Source organism: Orycteropus afer, unplaced genomic scaffold (assembly GCF_000298275.1).
Source record: "Orycteropus afer afer isolate SDZICR_OR568_19922 unplaced genomic scaffold, OryAfe1.0 scaffold00068, whole genome shotgun sequence".
NCBI classification, from domain to species: domain Eukaryota; kingdom Metazoa; phylum Chordata; class Mammalia; order Tubulidentata; family Orycteropodidae; genus Orycteropus; species Orycteropus afer.
Window position 1 is genome coordinate 366,636 of NW_006921655.1, and position 16,594 is coordinate 383,229.

At 38.8% G+C, this 16,594-nt stretch overlaps 1 protein-coding gene across 1 annotated transcript in view; it reads right to left on the reverse strand.

The window, feature by feature from the left end:
* Positions 1 to 16,594, reverse strand: part of RTF1 (RTF1 homolog, Paf1/RNA polymerase II complex component) — a 69,676-nt gene that overhangs the window by 28,580 nt on the left and 24,502 nt on the right. The window contains exons 3-4 of the mRNA XM_007940503.2: positions 15,781 to 15,891; positions 297 to 444 (exon numbers count right to left, since the gene is read on the reverse strand). Of these exons, the coding sequence (XP_007938694.1) occupies positions 297 to 444; positions 15,781 to 15,891 (259 nt within the window). The remainder of the gene's footprint in view (positions 1 to 296; positions 445 to 15,780; positions 15,892 to 16,594) is intronic.

Below are 16,594 nucleotides of genomic sequence, written 5' to 3' on the forward strand. Positions count from 1 at the left end.
AGCACTCAGCTAACAGGTTGGCTGGAATAAAGTGAGTTGAGACTCAAATACAGAAATTCTCATTTGTTCCATGGCTGCATTTCAGGGATCTCATCAACTCTTCAGAATTGTATACATTTTTCTTGCTTTACTCAGATTTTCACAGGATCCACGACTATTCAAAAGGTTAGAGACCAATGCTCTATAGGCAAAAGCCATTGTATAATGCAGGTACCTTTCTTCCTCATTTCTGATTCTGCATCTTCAACCTGACAAGAACAGGAATTCACTGCCCGGGTCTGGGCTGGTCAGCTCACCTTCCTCAGGGGCTGAGCTCTCAGCTGAACTGTCTTTGTCCGAACTGCCTGAGGAGGCAGTTTTGTGGGCCTGTTTCTTCGTGGTTCCTTTTTTTTCTATTTTTCTGGCTTTTCCTTTCTTCTTATTTTTATTGCTCCCAAATGTCCACTACAAAGAGATTAAAAACAAAACAAAACAAAACAAAACACTGAAACAGGGGTAGAGATTTAATTGGCAAAAGCTAGATTTCAAGAGTTTCTGAAGTCTACCAAAATGACTTTAAGGGTTCCTATTGCTTTGAACCCAAAAGAAATACACTTTGTATAGAGAATGAAGCAGATATTGACAGGTTGGTTAAAACTCCCTAACACTGGTTTCTTACTCTGTAATTTTTTAGACAGTAGATAATTCAAGTAACAAACATATATAATTCATGCAACACACCTTTTATTTTAATAGAAAGATTATCAACTTTATGGCAAGTCAACTGAGTTAAACAAAATTCAGTTGTTAAAGTAAACAGTTTCTAATATTTCCATGGAAGGAAGATCAATAACGACTAAAGGTTGGTATGTCTGTCTGCATTTCAGTATACAGACAATAATTTAGTTCTGGAGTGGGTCTCAGGAAGACAGGTTCAACTAGTTACCAGGGAAAAAATGCAGAAAAGCACAGGGAGAAGGGACACTCTTTGGCATGAATGGTGACACTAGTATGAACTCCTAGGAGGCAGAAGGTAGTTAAACAGATCACTAAGTATATGTATCTTTTAAAAATTTTGTATACACTATACTTTAAAATAATAAATAAATAGGATCATAAAGAAGAAATCCCGTATGTGTAAACACAGGAAACCTGCAATTTGCATCATCAAAGTAAAAAGGGAGGTAAATAGATAACCATTCAAGGTCAAAAAAATCATTTTCATCAAGCATTTTAAGGCTGAAAGACCATACAATCATTTTTTTAAAGTACCAAAGACTATTTTACTACATTAAACCATATTTCTTTGATATTTTAACTTGTCAATTTAGGGGAATAATTTTAGGTGAAAAATACTTTACTTTGGAATTTGATTCTACATATTCTACAAAACAATCTCTACCTTACCAGTATTACAGACTGAATTAAAAAACCTGGTACTAACATAAAATTTCTGTATCTACTATTTAACAAAATACAAAGTCTTTGCTCCTTCTATAAGACAACAATAAACTAATCCTCTACCTCACAAAAGCTAAGATCATAAGCAAATTTACTTTTTGTCTTTTCTTTAGGGGGAGATCTGAGGAAGGTGTAGTTTTGAATAAGTTTCCATCTTAGATACTGGCCTAAGATATTCCATCTTAGATATCTGAGGTGTTTGATGAACCACAATGGGCTAGTTTACCTTGATAAAATAATGTGAAAGGGTACAATTCTAATCTTCCAGTTTTCACTTTAACTTACTTTTGGTTATTTCAATTGCTACTTTATTTTTGTATTCAAGGGTTAAGTAGAAAAGTGAAACTAAAACAGACAGGTTCTAGAAATTAATTAAATCAGCGACTTCTGTGTATATGTGAATTTACTCATCAAACTTTAACATTTCAACATCTAGGTAATTACTTATGTAGAAATTCTAATGTTTCTCTTCTAAAGCTGAGTTTTCAACCATTTTAGATTTTAATCACTCAAGATCATTTTTCAGGGTAGTTTGGATATAATCTAAAAGATATTACCTTTCTATGCCAAAAGTACAGATATTACTAAAGTAAAAAATGTGTAAAACATCTTTTACGCTGGTTCTTGTGATAAAAAACAGCACCACTATACATAAACTTTTCAGCATACTTATTTAATCTGTATCCTGAGCAAATAATTTGAGAAGCTGGACTATATGAAGAAGAATGTGGCATCAGGATTGGAGGAAGACTCACTAACTACCTGCAATATGCAGATGACACAACCTTGCTGGCTGAAAGTGAATATTTTGAAGCACTCACACTTCAACATAAACAAAAATTCTCACAACTGGACCAAGAAGCAACATCATGATAAATGGAAAAAAGATTGAAGTTGTCAAGGATTTCATTTTACTTGGGTCCACAATCAACATCCATGGGAGCAGCAGTCAAAAACATCAAACATCTTGTACTGAGCCACCACTTGCTTCCCAGATTGTCATACTGTGGTGGCTCGTGTGTTGCTATGATGCTGGAAGCTATGTGACTGTCATTTTAAATACCAGTAGGGAACTCATGGTGGACAAGCTTCAGCAGCGCTTCCAGACTAAGACTGACTAGGAAGAAGGACATGGAGGTCTATGTCTGAGAGAACTGACCATTGAAAAACCTATGAATAGCAGTGAAACACTGTCTGATACAGTGTTGAAGATGAGCCCTTCAGGTTGTAAAGCATTCAAAATATTACTAGGGAAGAGCAGCCTCCTCAAAGTAGAGTTAACAACCTTAATGATGTAGATGAAGCTTTCAGGACCTTCATTTGCTGATGTGGCACAACCCAAAACGAGAAGAAACAGCTACCAACATCCATTAATAATTGGAATGTGGAATGTATGAAGTATGAATCTAGGAAAACTGGAAGTCATCAAAAATAAAACAGAACATATCAAGATCAATATCCTAGGCATCAGTGAGCTGAAATGGACTGGGCATTTTGAATCAGATAATCATATAGTCTACTATGCTAGGAATAACAACTTGAAGAGGAATGGCATCCCATTCATTCACTGACAAAAAGAACATTTCAAGAACTATGCTGAAGTACAATGCTGTCAATGATAAAGTAGAATCCATATGCCTAGAAGGAAGATCACTTATATAATAAATATTACTCAAATTTACATACCAACCACTAATGCCAAAGAAATTGAAGATTTTTACTAATTTCTGCAGTATGAAATTGATCAAACATGTAATCACAATGCACTGATAATTACTTGTGACTGGAAAATATGGTCTTGGTGATAGAAATGATAGCAGAGATCACACGACAGAATTTTGCAAGAACAACTTATTCACTGCAAATATCGTTTTACAACATGAACAGTGACTATACATGTGGACCTTGCCAGATGGATTACACAGGAATCAAATCAACTATACTGTGGAAAGAGACAATGGAAAAGCTCAATATCATCAGTCAGAACAAAGCCAGGAAATGACTATGCAACAACTGCTTGTATGCAAGTTCAAGTTAAAGCTGAAGAAAATGAAAACAAGTCCGTAAGAATATATCCCACCTGAATTTAGAGACTATCTCAAGAACAGAGTTGATGCACTAGTAACTGAAGACCAGATGAGTTGTGAGAGGACATCATCATGAAGAAAGCAAAAGGCAATTAAAAAGAAAGGAAAGAATCAAAGGACCAAAATGGATGTCAGAAGAGACTGTGAAACTTGTCAAATGCAGAGTAGCTAAAAGCTAATGGAAGAAGTGATGATGTAAAAGAGATCAACAGAAGATTTCAGAGGGCAGCTTGAGAAGACAAAGTGAAGTAGTATAATGAAATGTACAAAGACATGGAGTTAGAAAATCAAAAGGGAAGAACACGCTCCTTTGAATTATGGTACTGGTGAAGAAGAAAGAACAAATCTGTCTTGGAAGAAGTACAGCCAGAATGCTCCATGAAATTGAAGATGGTGAGACTTCATGTTATCCTGAGGTACCACTCCCTGGGGAAGGACATCATGCTTGGTAGAGGGTCAGTGAAAAAGAAGAAGACCTTCAATGAGGTGGACTGACAGTGGCTGTATCAATGGGCTCAAACATAGCAACAATTATGAGGATGGTAGAGGATTGCACAGTGTTTCATTCTATTGGACACTGGGTCACTATGAATCAGAGACAACTTGACAGCACTTGACAACCACCACATAATACTGCACTGGGCAAATCTGCTGCAAAAGACCTTTAAAGTGTTAAAAAGCAAAGATGTTACTTTGAGGACTAAGGTACAACAGACCCAAGCATGGTATTTTCAATTGCCTGATATGCATATGAAAACAGGACAAAAAACAGGGAAGCTCTAAAAAGAACTGATGCATTTGAATTATGATTTTGGTAACGAGTGTTTTTTTCTTCCAAACTTTATTTATTTTTGTTTTTGAGTATACAGCAAAACATATACCAATTCAACAGTTTCTACATATACAATTTAGTGACACTGATTACATTCTTCAAGTCATACAATCATTCTCGCCCTCCTTTTCTGAGTTGTTATCCCCCATTAACATAAACTCATTGCCCTCTAAGGTTCTTATCTAATCTCTCCAGCTGCTGTTGTCAATTATGATCCCATATGTATTGTCCTTAAAAGAGCCGTAATGCTTCAGACAGACCTTTTTAACTTGTTAAGCTAACACATCGTTCAGTTTTAAGATCACTTCAGGAGTCATGGTGAAGAATATTGAATACAACACGGACTGCCAGAAGACTGAACAAATCTGTCCTGGAAGAAGTACAGCTAGAATGCTCCTTAGAAGTGGGGATGGCAAGATTTTGTCTCACATTCTTTGGACATGTTATCAGGAAAGACAAGACCCTAGAAAAGGACATCATGCTTGGTAGAGAGAGGGCCAGCAATAAAAGAGGAAGAACCTCAATGAGACAGATTGACCCTGTGGCTGTAGCAAATGGGCTCAAACATGGCAACAACTGTGAGGATGCTGCACGACCAGGCAGTGTTTTGTTCTGTTGTACGTAAGGGCCACTCTGAGTCAGAAATGACTTGACAACATCTGAGAACAACATACATATAATAGATAATAGTGGTAGTTAAGTTTGTGTGTCAACTTGGCTGGGCCTTGTTGACTGGCTAGGCAGCTGAATGTGGTTATTCCACCATGGTGAGATTGGTAATTAACTCCATGGTGGAATCTACTGGAGCAGCGGAGTAGCTGCCTTAGGGATGTGGGCTGCTTCCTGTATATAAAAAGCAACTTTGAGGAAGGTCTCTAGTTGATGGTACACTTGAACCCTACATGTAGCAGAGTTACTGTTCAGCAGCCTGCAATGTTGCCCTGTGATCTTGGGATTTTAATGGACTTGAATTAATGGTCTGCTGTTTGGTTTGGTAATATTAGGACTGTGCCTTTTCACTTGTTGACCTTGAGTTTTTCATCCTCAGCAGCCAGCAGCTGCCTGAGTAAAGAGATGCCTCTAGCTTCAATGGGCTGGGAGCAAGAGGCAGAGCTGAAGCCCAAGACTGAGGGGCTTTCACCCAGCCCTAGAGTCTGGCACCTGGAACTTGGACTTCTAACCTCCAAAACGGTAAGAGAATAACCTCCTATTTGTTCAAACCATCCCATCATTGGTATACTCCTATAAGAGCAGCACTAGGTAACCAAAACAATAATCCTTGTTTATTTTGTGGTCGTGAAAATAGGCATGATCCACCCTTTCCAGTCTCTTGGCCCTCCCAACTTCTACTCAATGGGAATATGAAGAGATTGAGAGCGTGAAAGATGAGCTATCAGGGTCATATGTGTGTCAGAGTGGCTAGGTCAATTTTTGCCTACAGATTTATGTTTCTCATGTGCAACAGAACCAAACTCTAAATTTCCTAGGGGAAAAAAAAAAAAAGTATATGAAAGCAAAAATACCTAAATGTGAAGTCACACATACAATTCAACTCAGGATATGCTAGGAAGCTAGGTGACTTCCTTATCCTTACACCCTTCATCTGTTTCAATCTGCCACAGACTGAACTGAGTAACTGTCACTCATTTATAGTCTATGATGTTTACCACTTGGGGAAGAGGATGGAAGAAAAGGGTAAAAATAGAAGAAAATAAAATGCTGTGATTTAAAAAGGGCTTTCCTGGCTAAAACTGAGTGTGGAACTTGTAAAGAAGATTGAGCAATCTACTCCTGGAGTGATACCGCCTCAGAAACCCAAGCAGGGGTTGCTATGGGTCGGATCCGACTCAAAGGCAGTGAGTGAGTTTGTTCCTGGCTAAAACTGAGTGTGGAAAGGGAACCTCTATCCCTCCCTCGACACTTTCAAAAAATTGAGACAACAAGGCTGTACTGCCTCACTTCCCATGAGGCTGACTCAGAAGGGTCTGTCATGCTAAAGGCAAACAACCAACAGCTCGCTATATGGACTCAGCTTTAGAGAAATTATAATAATGCAGGTGACTTTACTTTTAAAAATGAAATTTCTCATGAACTCACCTTTCAGCTTGGAAAAGCTGAATGACAGTTATGTGTGTATTTACTCTCTGAAAAAACTATCTTAATTTATAATAAACTTAACATCTAATTCTAAGAACAATATGTGTTCATTATATGAAGCTTTGAAAATACAGAGAGTATTATTAAAGCAAAAAATAAATAAATTGCCTATATTTCCACCAGAGATAATCACTTAAAATTTGAGGGCCAGGCTCATTATTATTCCTGTTTAATATGGAGAAAGAGACTGAAATGGCTCCTAATAATCTCCCAAAGATTTCTTTCTCCTGGAGGATAGATCACATTTGTGATATATTTATTCCTATAAACCAGAGGTTCCTGAATGCCTTCCAGCCTGAGCACGTTATTTTAAATACTTTCCCAGTACCTCTTCATCCAAGAACACAGAGTCAAGTAAACCATAAAGGAGATGGCTAAGACTGTGTGGCAGGCAGAACTGATACAGATAAAAATCTCAATCCAGCTTGCTCTTAGCCCAGAGATTGCTCATCTCTCCTTTAAGAGTCTTTATTTTGTTGACTCTGAGACAGAGGGAAGAAAATGTATTCTTCTCCCACTTCCAGGAATCTGTAAATGGAATCTAAAGAGCCAAGGACAATATTAGATGGATGCTCTTATCCTTCTCTATCCAGGAGAAATGGCCTAGCATTTCTTAATTTGTTTTGGGAATTACAGCTCTATAGCAAGGCCAGTTCTCTTGTAACCTTAAAGCTCCCTAAAAAAGTAAGAGTGAGAAAATGAGTACCTGCTGATCTGCATTGTGAACTCTGGCCCAGAACATATCTCAATGAGAGCTGCTCAAAAACCACCTGGGAAAGGGAAAGAATCCACTGCCAGTCAGGATTCTCACACACATTGATACCTGCTATCCCACGTACACATGCAAGCAATCTACATATATGCAGGCCACCCACATCACAGGGAAAAAATTATTTATAGATGCATTGAAGAAAACACATAGAAGAAAATCTAAAACAGAAACTGAAAGGAAGACGTTTTCCTAACTGATCCAAGAAATCAGCAGTTTGACTCTCACCGATATAACAAATACTCTAATGGGAGCAATTATCTAATGATATAAGGAGGGTGAGTACTACACAACCCTGTGCCATCTTGAGTGTGTGTTTGTGTGTGTGGGAGTGTTAGAAGCAGGTCCTCACTCTGGGAAGCAGCTGTCTTCCTGGCACTCAGCTGAAAGATGGGAAGGAATATGCAGTGGGGAGTGCTTGCTCTGGACTTGGATGGCATGAGATCCTGAGTACCTTGAGTGGCCTGGAGACAGAAAAGCAAAGAAAATTCAAGATTTCAGAGAGGAGTTCATGAAATATATTGAAGTAAATAAGGTTTAAGAAGGATAGCTGGTCTAGGTACAAATTATACTGGGATTAAGGGTCAAAAGAACTAGCATATAGTCTAAGCTCTAATCTGAGGCTACTTCCATGACTGTAAAGTAGCAATAACAACAGTACCTTGATCACTCTATCACATTAGTGTGAGAATCAAAGGAGATCAAGTAAGAGAAGTTTAGATATAACTTATAAAAGCACATTAGAAGCCATATGTTCTATATAAATGCAAGTTTCTATTTTATGATGGGAAAAGGAAATCAGAACCTGGGCGAACCTGATTTCTTATCTGTGAAGTGAGGTATCATCTCAAAGACCTGTTGGAGTTTTAAATTTATATCAATCTATAAGAACAACAACAAAAAAGTCATACTGAGTAAAAGCAACTGTCAGAAGCATTCTATATAGCCATTATTCTAGATTTAGTCTGTAGCCAGCAAAGGGGTATGTGTGGGAGAGCATGGTTTCTGATTTAGGTGTTCTTTTTCTCTGAAAGTAGAAAAGGGTCAGAGGAATTTAATACAATTAAATGTCAACCTAAAGAACATGAATAGCTTAGCTTTTATTTCCTTGTTTTGTGTAATTAATCAGACAAAGTACAAAGCACTACTGTATATTATAATTAAGCAATCACGTATTTTAACTAGAAAACACAGAGCCCCTGCACTTAATCACCAAAAGTTAAGAAGCTGGTTATGGAGACAAAACAAATGAAACAGAAGTTATACAAGAAAACGTAAACCATAATTGCTACAACACTGCATTGTTTGGTAAGAAGTGTCAGAATTTGTCGTAAACAAGTCTGAGCAAATTGTCCATGAAAATGGCTTTATTATACCAGATTCTTTTGATGAGATTTTAATGGTGCCTAGGAAAATGAGGTGTTATTGTATGGTTATCTACTAGCCAAGAACCAAGAAGCATGTAAAAAAGAAATCTAAACAGCTGTCACTAAGATCAGGTACCAAACCAGAGTACTAAACTCTACAGGGTTCCCTGGTTTCCTGACTCTAGACCAGATCAGATGCAGGAAGCTAGAAGTAGAGCAGATTACCAAGAGGAGCACACTGTCCACATCTCACCTATAGTAATGGAATAGGAGAAACTATAAAAAACCAGTTCCACACAGCTCAATGTTATGAAAGGCATTATTTCACAATATAAGAATGGCCATTCACAATCATGATTTTAAATCAGGAGAAAAAAAAAAAAAAAAAAAGATCCTACTATGTATAATAATATCTATCGAAAAAATCTTCAAATATAGTAGTTTTATATTTTTTGAGAGTTTAGTTTCAGTATTAGGAGCCCTGGTGGCATAGTGCCTAAGACATTTGACTGCTAACCAGAAGGCTGGCAGTTCAAACCCACCAGCCACTCCTTGGAAGGCTGGGCAATCTACTTTGTAGTGATACCGTCTCGGAAACTCGAAGAGGGGTCACTATGAGTCAGACCCAACTTGACAACAGAGAGTTGTTCTTTTTTGGTTAGTTTCAGTATTGGGACAATTCCTCTATGTAGAATACCTTGTTGAAAAGTGGTGTGTGTATAGAAACTTTAATTAATCAGTATATATACAAAAAATACTGAGCCATGAAGGGTCTTTATTGGAAGCATGTGCTAGTTGTGTGTTATCACTATGTTAAAGCAATTTATAAAATTATCTTGGATATCTATCCAGCTGACTTCCCTGGAGATGCCATTACCAAATGAATTTATAAGTAAAAGGTTGCCTCTTCTTCAAAATGTCCTATTAATAAAATTATTGGAGCCAAACAGAGACAACAAAATGTGAATACTAAAGCAAGTAGGTCAAAGTGGGAGACTTCAAAAGATCAGATACCCAAAAAAACCAAACTCACTGCCTTCGAGTTCGATCCGACTCATAGTGACTGACCCCTCCTCGGGTTTCTGAGGTGGTATCTCTATGGAAGTAGATTGCCCAGTATTCCTTCCAAGGAGTGGCTGGTGGGTTTGAACCACCAGCCTTCTGGTTAGCAGTCAAATGCCTTACATACTATGCTACCAGAGCTCCCACAGATCAGACAGGTTAAGAAAAAGAGAATAAGCTTCAGAAATTAATAAGGTAATACAATAGTAGGAGAAAAGCAAGAAGCTACTGTGGAAGGCTGATGAAAGCTCCAAGGAAGAAGAAACAGGTGTGTTAAGTCCTGAATTAGAGGGCTGGGCCAAATACTTCTCTTTCTCAAAATGAAGACTATACATGAAGCTTTTTAAAATAATAATGCTCACTTAGACAAAGGGTATTAGAATATAATTTCTTCACTTTGCCAAACGTAGTTACATTTTTCAACAACTCAAAAAAGGGTTTCTTTGATACCTAATTCGACGTTTACTGGTAGCAAGAGAAAATCTAAGCTTTCTTCTTAAGTGGCTGGCAGCTGTATGTTTTTATATATTCCACTGTGTTTCTAAAAGGACTCTGAACTTCCTGATTCTGCTCCTCCTAACAAATGGACTTTTTTTTTTTTTTTTTTTTGGCTGCTTTTTACCTTCTCTCATGAATGAGTGGCTGCTAGCTTTCCTCTGGCCTAAACTTGGTATTTTTCCTGTCACTTACATTTGTATCAATACTTTAAACTGGTTCAGTCATGGCAGATGCAGCAAAATCAGAACAGACTTGAATTTGTAAAATTCAGAACCATAACCAGAATGGGAAAAATTATAGTCGAAATCCTGGAATGAGAGACTTAGAAGAAGCATAGTGAGTCCTTTTAGGAGCCTTCTGTGGTAGATTGGAATATTGCCAGGATGGTGAAGCCCAACATATTTAAAGTGACACAGTTGGTTGCCATCTTTGAGCTGGGTACCGTTGTTTCCGATGCCATTTAAGAGATTTGGTTACTATGCAACACACACACTGCCCTTGTTTTCTAGGGGGGAGATTAAGTTTCTAGCAGGACACTGACCTATAATTTTTCTGGTTTCAGTTATTATTCCAGCACACTCATATTTTATAAATTCAGATCCATTCTGGTTTCACTTAGTCAGCCATGACTGAATGGGCAAGAACTCCTTTGAAACCCTGGTTTGCGTTCTTGGTGTTTACACTCCTATTAAATCCTTTCAAAGATAGAAGTGACAGCACCAAAGTGCCATTAATTTGGACCTACCACTGAGATGTACCTCCAGATTTCCCAATTTAAACCCACTGAAAAACCCTGCTCCTTATTTTTGCATGTGTCCCAAGTTATCACTTAGAGTAACTAACTCCCCAAAAACAATACACAATATACTCATCTATTAAACTTATTTTTTCCCTCTGCAAACATGCTATACATGAAACATCGACTTATTTTCTCACTAATTGGACTTTATATTTAATGTCTAATACATCTACTTTTTTCTGGATAGAAAACCTGGATAACTTCTCTCCATTTTTCCCAATTAGCTAGATATCTTGTTGCTCAAAATCAATGCACATGTCTTATGCCCAACCACCTATTAATCTTTTAATTCAGTTGCTCTTGACTAGTTTTCTGTTCTAGCAAATCTCAGGGCTCAACATATTTCTTTCTACCTGTACTGATGGCACACTAATGACAATAACTTCAAAGGAAAAGGGAGGTGACAAGGTTTGGAAGGTGTATTTGAGAAAACTCCACAGTAGCTTCTGGTACAAGCAGGCTCTATTTGACTGAGAATTGCCACTTTAATAACCAAACTACTAAAAGGCTGATTTGCAGTAATAAAGATACAAAAGCCATAGCAGAAATGAAAAGCCATAGCAAATTACTTTAGTATGTGGTTTTTATGCATGGAGAAATGTATAAATACTCATTATTGGGGGGGTGGGGAGGAGATGTTGAGGGGAAGCAAGAGCCTGTGTCTGAAATTTTATATCTTAAGGATCTCTCAAGGAGCCCTAGTGACATAGTGGTTAAGCACTTGGCTGCTAACTGAAAGGTGGCTGGTTCAAAGTCACCAGCTGCTCTGTAGGAGAAAGATGTGGTACTCTGCTTCTGTAAAGATTACAACCTTGGAAACCCTATTTGGCAGTTCTACTTTGTTCTATAGAGTCACTATGAGTTGATTTAACTTGATGGCAATGGGTAACAGGCAAGAGGTTCCTTACCCATTCTACAAAGTCTCTATGGCAGCCATAAATCTGAGTTTAAAATAACACCACTAAATGTTCTAGTGGTCGATGAGATTTTAAAAAAAGGATTTTAGTAGTTATTTTCTTAATTGTGCAGAATAATGAGATCTTTGTTCTAATCCTGAAGTGCTCTGTATTAAGCTAGCAGCCTGGGCCAAAGAGTGATGCTGCAGACTAAAGAACGGGCATCTTTCAGAACCGGCCATTAAACAGAGGCTGGCAGTCTTAGATTGGAGTTCCTGGGTGGTACAAATGGTTAACTGGCTCCTAACCAAAAACCTGGAGGTTTAAGCCTACCCACAGGCACCTTGGAAGAAAGGTCTGGAAATCTACTTCCAAAAAACCAGCCATTAACCCTATGGTGGACACTTCTACTCTGACACACAGGGGATCGCTATGAGTTGGACTTAACTCAGTGACAAATGGCCTGGTTTTCAATCCTAAAGGAGAGGAATATGGGAAGATTGGACTAGAGCTGCAACAAGCCTGTTTGTGTTGGAGGCTAACACCTGGAGACAGCAAAGGCATTAAGGACCTTGTAAGGGGAAGTCATTCAAAGTCCCATTCCCCAAAGGGCAGGCTACAGCTTTTCTGTCAGCTTTTTCTCCATTAAGTGCACAGACTGTTGTGTAGTTTTCTGTGGTAGTTAAGTTTGTGTGTCAGCTTGGCTGTGCCTGGAGTAGCTGGGCAGCTGGATGTAGTATTCCCCATGATGAGACTGGTAATCAACTCCATGGTGGAATCCATTTTGAGTAGCTGCCTTAGGGATGCGGTCTGCTTCCCATATACAAGAAAGAGCTTTGGGAATGGTCTCTAGCTTATGGCACGCTTGAACCCTGAAAGTAGCTGTGTTGTTGTTCAGCAGCCTGCCATGCTCTGCTGACCTTGGGACTTTCAAGAGACTTGAATGAATGGCCTGCCATGCGTTTTGGTAACATTGGGACTGTGCCTTTTTACTAAGTCAACCTTGGGTTTGTCAGCCTCAGCAGCCAGCAGCTGAGTGAAGAAAAGCCTCCAGGCTTCAGTGAGGCAGACTGAAGCCCAAGGTTGAGGGGCTTTTACCCAGCCTAAAGAGCCTGGCACTTTGAACTCGGACTTAAAGCCTCCAAAATTTTAACAGAATAAACTCCTGTTTGTTCAAGCCATCCCAATGGTGGTATATCCTAGTCAAGAGCAGTACTAGGTAAGCAGAACATCTTCCTAAGGTGGGGACTCTTTGACTTGATTAAGTAGCTGCTTTAAAAAATGACAAAGGGGAACAAACCTAAGCTAGAAAAGGTTTATGGATGCTGGATCCACTCCAGTACAAGTTTCTGGTTCCTCTAATGCTGTAGAGCTGACTGATACCCTCTTAGTAAAAGCAGCTAAGGAGGATGAAGAGAATTCCCTAGAATAACTGCAATAAGAATGTGGAGAATGGAATACTTCAAAGGATAGTTAGTACTTAAGAAACTGCTAAGACCATAAACATAGCATATTCTAGTTACACCAAATTCAACTTTAATAGAGTACTGAGGAAAAAACAATAGCTGACTTCTAAAAAATGAAAATAGCTGATGTAGGAATTGGGTGAGAGGGAATTATGTCAAGACTTTTATTATCTATGCAATTAAAAAAATAAACCAAGAAGGAAATTACTTCATGTACTGTGGTATAGTAAATTACTTTGTGTGGCTTTTCTACCCATAAGTCTTTGTAAACTCCAAGGTGGAATTTGCTATGAGCAACTGAGGAGCTCCTGATTGCTGAAGGTGTCCACCTGGAGTGTTTCTGTTGGGAGTGGCACAAAACAATGTTCTGGGAGGTGCCCACTCTCTCTCAGGTGCTTAGAGTTCTGATGCCATAATTGGCTAGTTTGACCACCCTGCGGGCTCAAAAAAAGGAGACCTCCTGGAGGCAGAACTCTCTCGGACTGCTGGTCGAGGAAGACTTGCTGCTGAAAGAGACACGGGCTCCTGAGACACGCGTTGCTGGGAAAGAGACGCAAGAGACACGCACCCCGGAAAGAGACTGTGAGAGACTCTTGGCTGAGGGACAGTGGGCTGGGAGAGAGACTGAGCGTTCTTCCTGAACTTGAGTTGTAGCCTGGTGCTTCCCTAATAAATCCCGTAATCCGTGAGTGCCGTGTGGCCACTGCAGCGAATTATCGAACCCAGGAGAGAGGTGGTGGGTGCTTTGGGAGGAACGGTTGGTGAAAGGGCTGGAGGGAGGCAGCATGTCTGGCCTGGCAGGAATAGGCCTTGGGTTACTGCTGGTAATCCTGTCTTCCTCTCATGAGATTAGAGGAGGTCAGAACATGTGGCCTCCTTGCCGTTTTTGCATGTACCCAACTGCTTTTCTAACAGATTGTGTTATTTTACCAATTTCAGAGAAATTAAGATTCCTCCACTAAAAAGAAACAAAATAAAAGAATAGAATTGACATATTCACTACCTCTTGCTGTAGAAAGCAATTTTAGGTCTATTAAATGATTAAAGATTAGGAGAATACCACATGAGCCTATCAGAATGCAATCATTCCATACTGCATACACAGGGCACTGGTAAATACTCTTGTAGCTATTAATGAAACCCCACTGTAACACACATTTTTTACATAGAGGAACTTTTTTTAAAAAAATAAGTACACTCTTTAAAAATATTTTCTTAGACTAAAGAATGAAAGATTAAACACAAATATGATATTGAGTCTCTCTCTCTAGGAAGCTAGAAAAAGGAATAAAGTATTTTTAATCAAATGAGAAACATGCACTAGTGTTTCAAACATCTTTCCCTTCTTTCTTTCCTTCCTCCCTCCCCCTCTTTCTTTCTTCTGTTAAGCTTCTGGATCTTACAGGCCTTGCTTTGTTGGTAAGAGATTTAGGAAAGTCACCCTAGTTTAGACACTGAACAGTCATATTTTCTCCCTTGAAAATTAACACCCTCACTCTAAGGAATGATGAATCAATCTTCACATGGAAAGCTTCCTGTCTCACTAAAGAATATGACATTCTTGATAGAATTTCTTTTCTAACATGAAAACCAAACCAAACCAAACCAAACACTGCCATCAAGTCGTTTCTGACTCACAGCGACCCCTCCTTAGGCTTCTGAGGTGGTATCTCTACGGTAGTAGATTGCCCAATCTTCCTTCTGAGGAGTGGCTGGTAGGTTTGAACTGCCAGCCTTCTGATTAGTAGTCAAATGCCTTAGGTACTATGCTACCAGAGCTCCTGAAAGTGGAATTAAAAAATGAGTTTTTTTTTTTTTTTAAAAAAAAAAAAAAGAAGACTAACAAATTGTACACCACCTTATGCAATAGGGCTAAAAATAAAGAGCCTAAAAAATGGCCCTTCATATGAGCTGAACGTTTACATTAGGTAGATACACTCCTTGGAGAGATCAACCATGGGACAATAGAAGGGTGGTGTATACACAAGGAGACAGCTCAGGGGGCAGGAGTGCATGGAGGGAAGGACACAGGGAGGAGGTAACTATGGGGAGGAGCTGGGAGGGGAGCTGCTGCAATGTGGGAAACTGCAGTCAATGTCATGAGAGAAAATGTACGTTAGCTGCTGTATGGAAAGTGAATTTGCTCTATAAACTTTCACCCAAATCACAATAAAAATTAAAAACAAAACAAAACACTCTCAATGTTATGCAGAGGCAACAACTAGATAACAACAGGAACAATGTAAAATGAACATGACATTTTTCAAAAGTTTTCCTTGAATAATTTTCTTTCCCTAAAACGTTCTTAGCTATAGGTTTCAGTTGGAGGAAAATGACCTCAGGAGTCACTGCCTCAGAGACCCTGAAATACCTGTCCATACCACAGGCCAAGCCTGTCCACACCCACCTCATCATCACTGTCAGAAGTCTCAGAGTCTGAGGAGGCTGCAGGCTGACTCACAGGTGGCTCCTTCTCCTCAGAGTCACTGCGCTTCCGTTTTGCCAGGGACAAGAGCTCCTAACGGGGTAGAAATAATCACATGAGCTTTCGTTCAACCGAAAAAGAATATCCAAGAATAAAAAAAGATACCAATTCTACTTAGATCTCTTCTACATCTTTGTACTTTCAAGCAAAGGGCATCATCATGGGGACTTTTATCACGTGAGCAGACTGTCAGTATTCCTAACTGCTACAGAAATACTTTGTTGATTGGTCCCCTCCCTCTTAATGAGAAATGTGTATTTGAAATGGAAAAGTGACTGGCAAACTCAACTGGAGGTTACCCAAATCTGTCACCATTTTTTCTGTAAACTACAAGAGTACAGATTCTCAGGGACTGATGAGAACCACTATCGTAACTGGTATAGCTATTAATTCTCTGAACATTCTTCTCATTGTAAATTATAATTCATGGTAAAATTATCATTTGCAGGTTGTAAATTAATTAAATAAATAGACTTCACTGACAGCTACAAATTTTCCAAGGTCACTTTAGATTTTGAATGCTTAAACTAGGAAAAAAAGACGTTGATATTTCTGGTGTTTAATCCAGGGTGTAATAACAAGCAGTAGGTGTGCTGGCCACTACATCAGAATCCTAATTTGACAACTGCAATACTCCCATTTACCAACTCTGCCTTGTCGTGGTGATTTAAATGAGATAGATCGGTGGGCAGGTGGGGCAGCTGGGATCTTCAATGAGCATCATAACTACAACCAG